Raw genomic sequence first — 9,721 nt, forward strand, 5'->3', positions numbered from 1 at the left:
AGTGGGAAACAGCTGATCTCCCAGCCCCTGGCAGTTTACAGACACGGATAATCATTCTGGAGTAATTACCAGCTCACTCCCTTGGAGGAATTCACTGGTGAGAAGTCACTAGGAGCTAATTACTACAATTACTGCCCAACGCACAGAGCCAGGGCGCGCAGAGCTTTCTGCAGGAGCAGAGCTCCCCACCGCCAGCCCCACGTGCCTTTTCGGCATGCCTGGAGAGGCTGTTCCACCTTAGCTCCCCAGCCCGGGGGGCACAGCCGGCTCCCTCCTCACCCTGGGTCCCATCCTCCCAGGACAGTGCATCCCGTACCCAGCTGCTCTCCCTTGCTGGACTCCCAGGTCCTTTTCCCCACTGTGGATTCTTTTCTTGGGTGGGGGGGGAGGATTGGTGTTAGTAAGAGCTTGGCATCGCTACCAATCCCAGCACCAGCAGAGCAGCCCACTGGCACCAGTGACAAGGAGCTAAATGGTTTTTCAAGAGATGCCCAGCTGTTTCAGCACTGCTACTTTGGGGCTGCCCCATCACACAGCTCAGGCCCCAGGACTGCCCTGAGCCTCCATTTCTGTTGCAGGCTGATGCAGAAGAGAGCCCAGCAGGGCTTTCCACCACAGATCCCCTCTGCCTGTGAGGCTCAGGGTGGGTGAAGCCAGACTATGTCAGGAGCAGGACTGGGCTGCAGCAGGCTGTGAGGGGTCCCAGGGAGCAGGGTGTTAGAGCCAGACGTGTCAGAGAAGAAAAACAAATCATCTGGAAGCAAGACCAGGGTGTTTATTGCACCTCAGCTCCTAACAAGGTCATCAAAGCTCTTACTCCCTCTGCAGCTACCTGAGCGTGGGAGGCCACTCAACCCTGTCACATGAAGCCTTTGGAGCTGATCTTGTAAACTGCAGGCACAGGACCAGCAAGGCCCTCCCCGCACACTCATAGCATGCTCTGACTCCCTGCCGCCTGCTACAAGCTGCCAAGATGAGCTGGAGCCCAGACGAAAGCCAGCCCTGCTCCTCGGGCAGAGGCAGTAGCAGCCCTGGAGGAGCCCCAGCTAGTGCAGGGTGCAGGCAGGCACAGAGGGCTCAGCCTGCCCCTAAGCACCCTTCCTCTAGGGAGGAGCCCCTCTGCAAAGAGCAGACACCACACTCCCACAGCCCACCTCAGGTGGCAGCCCCCGACCCCCTACAGCTCCCGACTGCCCAGCCATCAGGGGTGGGCACAGAGACCTAGCACAAGGGAAGCTCACGCATTAAGATGAGGCTTTTTGGAGGGTCCCAGAGAGGTCTGATAACCCACTGCAGAGAACTCCCAGAAGAGCCCAAGCAGGCAGAGAGATCCCACAGCCCTGCACCCCGAGATGCTGTCAGGGCAGAGGTGCAGACAGCAGGTTTCAGCCTCCAGGTGCAGCACTTCCACTGAAGGGCAGGGCCACCCTGAAACATCAGGCATCACCACTGTGTCCTTGCAGCCACCAACACTGCTGCCACAGCACACAGCAGTGCCCACCATGCCCCCAACCACACCTCTGACCTGCGACACAGGTCCTGGCCTCTTGCAGGGGGCACCACCACCCCTGCCAGGCCTCTATAGAGCACCATGCAGCACTCTGCCCCATCACATCCTCACCCAGAGATCAGTCAGCAGCCTCCTCCCATCCCCCTGCTAGGCCTACAGTAGCAGTCAAGACCCAAGCCCACTTGCTCTCCACGAGACCCTTGCACAGAGACACACTCACTGTGTGCTGGTTGGCTGTTTAGCTCCAGCACAGCTCAGCAAAGCCCTGCAGCCCAGGGACAGCAACTGGAGAGGCAACCTAAGCCAGGCAGTTGTCATCCCCAGCCTTTCCTGGAGGCAGCCTTTGGCAAACAGATGGTCCCCACGTGGCCTTGCCAGTCTGAATAAGCAAGAAAGGACCCTCACAGTAGCACAGGCTAAGGTGCACACAGGCCCTCTCTGCTCCAAGTGGGTCACTTTGCCCACAGGCAAGTTTTAAAAACAGGGAGGGGAAAAAACCTTGCCCCAAAAGCACAGATGCAAGAATGAAACACCACACAAGACTAGGAGTGGAAGAGTCTTTATTGCTTTAAATTCTTAGAAGTCAGATGTATGCATCCATGTTTGCCATAGGCTTGCTGCAAGGAGACACCCACATTGCATTCAGCTTGCCGTATGGCTCAGGGAAAGCAGGGACTCTGGACCCACAAACTTTGGTCTTGCTACCCCACAGTAGGCTGACACCTTCTCCCAGGCAGCTGGGAAGAAAGCCAAAGGAAGTAAGGCAGATGCCAGCTGTGAGAAAGTTAAGGTTCACATGAAAGAGGTTACTGCTACAAGAGCAGAAGGGTCAGAGGCAGTTTCTCCAGCACCTACAAAGGATACCAGCTCCCAGCTTAGCAAGGGAACCTAATGTATTCCCAGTAGACTACAACAGGGACAAGAACAAATCCCCTCCTCTACCAGCCTCTGGTCCCTCTGGGGAAGATCAGGGCAATCAGAGGCAGGCATTAAAAGCCAGAAAATCAAGCTGACATCAGTGCTGACCCTAAGTTAAGCCTTTATTCTCTCATTAGCTAGAAGGAGTACAAGCAGATCAAAGATGCTGCTCCCCTAAAGCTGGGCCCTCTTTGAGATCTCTCCCCATCCACAGTGGCACCTCCGTGCTTGGTTCTGCACATCCATATTACTCATTCAAGCACATGCCCAAGGCAGAGAGGCCTTCAAGTCCTCTGTCTCAACTGCAGACTAGAGCCTGACATTATCCTGTGACACCTGCACAGGACTGTCTCCCCCGCTCACCCTCTGAGCACCAGGAGAGGACAAAACCACTCTGCCCCTCTCCTTTGGGGCAGCTCAGACAGACCAGTGTCTTCCTTCCACTCCTCCCATCTCTGGGAATGGGCACTGTGCAGATGCTCTCATACCTGATCGAGCCACACAGAAAAGAAAACCAGAGACTAGGAACAAAACAAAACCAAACCAAACAGGAACAAAAGCTAGAAGTGGGCTATGGCCTGGACACCCCACCAGAGAGCCAAAGGACATGTCAGCAGAGAAACCACGGCCGAGCCAGCTGGCAAGTGGTGCTCATGCATCCACGAGTGTCAGCCCATCGTGCAGGGCACGCTTCCACATGTAGTAGGTGGAGCGGGCCGTGAGAGGGAAGCGGGCACTGAACTCTTTGTAGGTAGGGAAGGTCTTCGACTCAAAGCGCTGCTGCAGGAACAGCTTGGCTTGTGCCTTGAACTGGGCAGTGGCGATCACATCCATCACAAACATCCGGCTGTTGGCTCTTTCCGACACGGCATAGCCTGAAATGGTGGCATTGTATGGAGTGGCTGGTGCTAGCTTGTCTAGATGCTTGGTAGCCATCTCCATTTGGAACTGGGGCTTGAGGCTTGCCCCAGCTCTCTGAGGCACCAGGGAAGTAACCCGTTTCAACGGCTGGCAGGAGCTGGTCCAGGGCAGGCAATGCTGGTTGGGCGCCCGGCTGCTGTCCTTCCAAAACCAGTAGGCTGTGGAGGAGAGAGATGGATAGCGCAGGCGGAATTTGCAGAATGGCAGCCGCCACTGCTGGACTTGCCTCTTGGCCATCTCTCGCAGCCGCTTTCTCCAGCACAAAGAGGGTTTGAGCTGCAGGAGACTCCTGTGGGCTGTCTGGTGTCCATTCAGCCTCCTTCTAACAGGTAAGCTGCTTGGCTTCAACTGCAGGAATTGCTTTCCTATCACTAGAGGTTTCTGGTTATCCAAGGGAGACTGGGTGGGTTTGAAGTTTGGGTTCTCCTTGATTGCTTTTCTTCGCCAGTTGTAGTAAGTGGACCTGGAGATGCCAGGAAAGCTGCGCTTGAAGCACCTGTAAGGCACCAGAGTGTTCATGGAAATGCATTTCTCCAGGTAGGATTTAGCTCCTTGCATGAAGATCCCTGCTTGGATGGGGTCTAGAGAAGGACTCTGAGATCTTAAGCTTCCCCCCGAATTTGCTGGCTCATGCACATCAGCCTTTTTTGGGCCATCCCTGTGAGACTCTCGCAACCCCTGGGCCTCACCCAGGGCAGAGGTATCACCATTGACCATGCTCTGCATCTCATGCTTCCAGGCATAGTATGTGGATCGGGAGATTTCTGGAAACATTTGTCGGAAGTGCTGGAGGGGGATTACATTGCCCTCTTGAAAGCAGGACTGAAGGAAGTGTTTGGCTGCAAATCGTGCAGCAGCTTTTTGCCGGTGTTCACGAGACTGGCGCTTCCAGCGGTAGAAGGTGCTCTTGGTAATGCTGTACCTGTCACGCAGGTTGGAATAGGTGAGCTGGGGGTCACTGTTCAGCAGTTCCAGGGTCTTCATGGGCTGGACAGGAGGCTCTGGCAAAGGGGTAGTGGGTTCTAGCTCCTCCAGGCCAACTACAGCCACAAAGTACTGTGCTTTGAAAACCTGCCTGGAGAGCTGCTGCCCTGACCACATGATATGGAGCGTGGAGGTTCGTGGGCCACACTTCCTGGGCCGGATGAGCCGGTTGAAGTATGGCCGTATCTTCAAGTTGCTCATGGGGTAGATGGAGTAGATGTTACACTGCAGTACCGAGGCAAGAGCATAGACATGCCACATGTTGGCAAAGGTACCAGGAAAACAAGTAGCTTTGATGTCTGCATCAAAGATAGCCTCCAGGATAGCCATGGGGAGGCTGGTCATCTCTGGGGATTCCTCAGTGCAGAGGGAGTAGCGGACAGCCTGCAGCATCACTTTGGAGTCAATCATGCCATTCAGGTAGTACTGTTTGTGTAACAGCATCTCCACCACCGTACGCACCTGCAGCTCTGGGCTCAGGCTGGGGTTGCCCCAGAGCAGCACACTGGCTGCTTCAAAGAGGCGGTTCCCCTCTCCTTTGCAAACCAGAGGCAGCATGTTGCTCGGGGCATCCTCAGGATAGAGGCTCCTGGCTACACAGTCAACTTCCAGCTCCTCTTGGAACTGCCTCCCACAATAGCCAGGCAGGGAGAAAGATGACAGGGTCCTCTCAGCCTCCAGCACAGCACTGGTGAGGCCCTCCAGACCAAAGCATTCAGTAGCTTCCTGAAGCTCCTGCAGCACGGACTGCACCAGCTGGTGCCGCTGGATCATCCTGAAAGGCGGCAAAAAGAAAAGCCATTGGAGATCAAGACAGTGCACACTCCAGACTGCCAGAGGCCAGGCCTCCAGGTCTAGCGCTTTCCTAAGGGCCAGGAAGGCTGGGGGAGGCAGGAGGGGGAAAAGGCCTCTGCTCTCCCCCATCCCCAGGGCAAAGGAGGAAGCCCAAGTCCCCACAAGCCAACCTGGGACAGGGACACCAGCCCAGCCTGCTCTCCAGTGACCTCCTGTGGGCAGTACACACAGCACACAGCCTCCAAACACACTTGTCCAGGATGAAGGAGCCTCTATAGGAACCCATCTGTGACAGTAACACCATGCAGGACTGCTCAGAGCATGGAGAAAGCTGACTTCAGGTGGCAAGTCCAACAGAAAAAGGAGCAAGAACCTTTCTCCCTTCCCCAAAGCAGGGCACAGAGCCATTTCTGCAGCTGCAACCATTGTGCGCAACTGTGACAACTGTCACAGAACACAGGAGATGGGATGAACAGCCCCAACCAACCCAAGCTCCTACTGTTACCTGAGCTGACACTAGATGTCACTTGCTGCTCAGCAGAGACACAACCACCAGCCAGGGAGCAGGGGCAAGAGGAGGCTGCCCCTAAAAGCAGTGTCAATGGGGCTCAGAGAAGCCTTGGTGGGCACCAGCTGGAGCTCATTCCCAGGCAACCCATCAGTGCAGATAAAGCACATGTGGGTGGTGGGTGGGTAGTTCAGAGACTGCATGGAGCTCCCTTCCCCATCCCTACCTATCCTAATGTTGTCCTCGCTCTTCCTTCTGCAGGCCAGGTCCCACTCAGACAACCCAAAGGACCAAACCTGCATCCTCCCCTTATCAACTTTGGTTCCAACATCCATGCATCCCTGCCCTGACCACTCCAGGAGCTCCTTACCCCATGGACCAGCTCCATCAGTGCATCCCTCTTCAGCACTTCTTCACCACAATAGTGAGGTCAGGTTCCTCACCCCTGCCAGCCCAGCCTCTCCCTTTCCCACAAGCCCTGTTCCAAAGGGACCACCACTTCACTCAGCAGGGCAGCCTTTTCTAGTCCATTTTCTGCTAACAGATCTCTCTGCCTCTTCATGTGCCACCTTCAACATGCAGGTCACTCTGTAGCTAGGCTACCTCATTCATATTCCTGCTGAAGACCCACCCTTTCACAACACTTCACAGGTATCATTGTACACCCACAACTCTGCAAGGAGATGGGGAAACAGCAGTATCAAGCAGGAAAAGCAGCAGTTCTGAAGTAAAACAAAGATCCTGCCTGAGCTTTCCTGACTCAGTCCTGTGCCCTACTGTAGATAATATTACCACTGCTCTAACAACTACAATCCCTGGCCCTGACCAAACACCAAATGAAACAAGGTGCTAAATCATCACACTGCCGCATCCAGGCTACTTCACCGCAAGGAGGCCTCTGTGCTATTACTGACCCTTGTCTTTAATCAGGCCACCAATCAGCTAGTCACCAAATCAATTCCCTTCCCCTCTTCCAAGTTCCTCCATGGTCTCCTTTAGCTTGGTGTGCAGAAATCAGAGCCTTCTCTTACAGCTGTTCTTACATCTGTAATGCACCAGATATCAGAGAAACAATACAGAAAAAGGACCAAAGCTGTGAAGCAGAGATAGACTTGTCCTATAATTCTGGTCCAAGTGAGTTTGTGGTTGATACTTGGGGCCAAGTCTGTGTTTTTTCTTCTCCTTGGGGTTCATAGAGATTTATTCTGCAGAGCAACATTTTGATTAAGTGGTGGTGAATGGTGAATAACATGTGCTTGAGGAGCAGAAACAACAGGATTCCTCAGTACACATGGCTAGGAAGAGAGCTGCAAGTACAGGCAGATCTCAAGTCCTCAATCTCCATGGCCTGCCAAACCCTTTCAGGGCTTGAGACATCCCACTGCTGCAGCAGCCTCCCCTTTCAACCCACACAGCCAGGCTGAGCACGCTGCCCCTTCCACAAGGGCAAGGAAAAGCCAACACAAGCTGCTCCCCTGAAAGGGCTGAGGGGATGCCTTTCATCAGGCTTTCATCCTGATGCCGAGGGGCATCAGGAACACACTTGGGCTTTATGGCCTGATAAGCATTTCCCACCCCTTTATATCGGGGCGGGGAAGAAGGGTGGGAAGAAAGGAAGAGCTGGATGCATATAACTTTCTTCAGCAGTAACCCTACATGCTCAATGCCATTATCAGCTCCTGCTGCCCAGGAGCTGAGCAACAGGATCTTCCAGACAATCCTAAAGCAAAATCCTTAGTTCACACTACCTCAGAAGTTTCTCTGGGCTGCTTGGAGAGGGGCCCGGGTACATCAGAAATGCCAGAAGCATAGTTAAGTGAGATACTGCTAAACTGGGGGCTTGGTTCATCACCAAATCAAACCTAGTAGCTCTCAGTGTAGAGAGCCCTCTGAAGTGAGTATTTGTCCTGCACACCTCCAGCAGAGCCAGCTGAACACGACAGACAAGTGCTCCCTGGACTGCCTGAGCACCAAGGCAACCAAGTGAGCTCTCCACCGCTGATAAAGGTGGTTTTAGCTAACCTGGCCACTCTTGCATTGTAGCAGATAAGCAAGCACTTGCAGATCACATTCCCTCACCTAAACTGATGGGCTGGTGGCATCCAGTAGTGCAAGTTCCCCAAGCCAGCCCAGAAGACTCCCCAGCCAGAAGGAATCCAAGAAACTTCAGCCCCCTGTCCTAGGGAAAGGCCAGGCAGTCTCTGCAGCCCATCCCAAAGCCCTTGCAGGAACAGTTTTGCTACTCTGGAGGGAGTAACAGGAGCAAAAGTGTCTGTGCTACTGCATGCTCAGCGAGGCTAGCAATTTCTTGCTTCTGAGTCCCCCAGCTGTGAGGCTCTCAAGCTATCACCAGAGTAAAGGTTTTGGTTTGAAAGGAAGGCATTTGAACCACCACAGCTGCACAAGGGAAGCACAAAAAATGGAATCTCAGGAAACTGTGTTAGAAATACCACCACACTAGAGCTTTCTTGGGATTTTAAGTGGTAAATAGTGCTAATGGGCCAAGCAGCAAGAAAAAGCCCACTCCAATAAACTAATATCTGCATTTCTACAGAAGTCTAGAAACAGGGTAACATTGTATGGAAAGAGAACAGTCAACTTGCATTAATCAAGGCCAAACCAATACAGTTAAGTCTGGTTTCAGACTTGTCTTGTTGCAAGGGGAATTTACTGCTTGAGCATAAGTGGCACCTGACAACAGCCCTGAGAAACAGGAACAGCCCCTCTCATTCAACACACCCATGAACACCTCCACTGCCCCCATGGCTTTCTCAACCAGAAGGGAGCCAACCTCCTGCAGCCAGGTCTCAGCAGCAAGGGAACTTGTGCTTCTTCCAGCAGCCTGAGCTCAGGTGGGACCGAGGGGAGACTTCAACACTCATCGAGACCCAGGTTAAAGCACCTGAAGCTGTTCCTGTCGTCCAGGGGAGAGGGAACGAAGAGCCACGGGGGGAAGAGGTGGCCAAGCGCTCCAGGAGCCCCCCAGTAGGCGCTGCCTGCCGGCCCGGGCCTCTGCACCAGGCGCCAGCCACCTTCCCGGGCCGGGCCGGGCCGGGCCCAGCCGGGGCAGGGGCGCTGCGCCCGTGCAGACAGCCCCTGCCAGAGCCGCCGGCCAGGGTGTCGCCGGCGGGACCGGGCCCGCGGCAGCCCTCAGGGCCACCGAGAAGGGAGGGAGAGGAGGGTGCCGATGCCGGCCCCGACGGCGCACTGCTCCGGGCCGGGCCGGGCCGGGCCGCACTCACCTGGCTCGCCGGGTCGCGCCCTGCCCGCGCCCTCGGCCCGCCGCGCATTTAAGGGCGGCGGCAGGAAGCGGAGCGGCCCCGGCGCGGCCGCCGCCGCCGCGGCCCGGTGTCAGGCCCGGAGTGACCCCTCGGGAGCGGGCGGCCGCGTGCAGGGGCGCCCCTCCCCTCCGCTCCGCTCCCCTCCCCCGCAGGAAGCGGGCCATCCCCGCGTGCCCCGGCCCACATGAAAGCCGCCGGGCCGGGGGTCACTTCCAAAGCTAAAGTGATAATGGCCATTGTCCCCGGCCGCGCCGCTTAAAGGGCCCGCGCCGCCCCGCCCGCCCCGCCGCCCGTAGCGCCCTGCTGCCCCACAGCTCCCTGCGGCCATAGCGCCCTGCGGCCCTGCAGCGCCCTGCCCTCCCACAGCACCCTGCTGCCCCCCAGCACCCTGCAGCCCACGGCACCCTGTGCCCTATAGCGCCCTGCCACCCCATGGCACCCCACCAGCCCCAGCCCAGGGCACCCTGCAACCCCACAGCACCTTGCACCCTCACCACACAGCACCCTGCCACCCTACAGCACCCAGCGCCTCCAGCCTGTAGCACCCTGACATCCCTGCCCCACTGATCCTGCCCCTCCACAGTGCCCACCACACCACCCCACAGTGTTGTGCCACCCCATGGCACCTACCACCCCACACCTAACACCCCCCCTGCCACAGCAGCTTGAGACCCCACAGCACCTTGGCACCCCACAGCACCCACCACACCACCCCTGCCCCACAGCACCCTGCAACCCCACAACACCCTGCAACCCCACAGGGCCCACCACACTACCCCTGCCCCACAGCACCCGTAGCGCCCA

The 9,721-nt window shown here is 56.3% G+C and overlaps 1 protein-coding gene across 1 annotated transcript; it reads right to left on the bottom strand.

Annotated features, from left to right (window-relative positions):
- Nucleotides 1–2,053: 2,053 nt before the first annotated feature.
- On the bottom strand, nucleotides 2,054–8,960 carry VRTN (vertebrae development associated). The gene is made up of 2 exons (XM_026120282.2): nucleotides 8,879–8,960; nucleotides 2,054–5,108 (listed from the first exon to the last, which is right to left on the bottom strand). Exon 2 carries the CDS (start codon nucleotides 5,105–5,107, stop codon nucleotides 3,080–3,082), a length of 2,028 nt encoding a protein of 675 aa, XP_025976067.1. The 5' UTR covers nucleotide 5,108; nucleotides 8,879–8,960; the 3' UTR covers nucleotides 2,054–3,079.
- Between the last annotated feature and the right edge of the window lie 761 nt (nucleotides 8,961–9,721).

The sequence above is a fragment of the Dromaius novaehollandiae genome, chromosome 5, assembly GCF_036370855.1.
Source record: "Dromaius novaehollandiae isolate bDroNov1 chromosome 5, bDroNov1.hap1, whole genome shotgun sequence".
Taxonomy (NCBI): domain Eukaryota; kingdom Metazoa; phylum Chordata; class Aves; order Casuariiformes; family Dromaiidae; genus Dromaius; species Dromaius novaehollandiae.

Excerpts from the sequence above, each read along its gene's own strand:
- VRTN (XM_026120282.2), bottom strand. The coding sequence starts at position 5,107 with ATGATCCAGCGGCACCAGCTGGTGCAGTCCGTGCTGCAGGAGCTTCAG.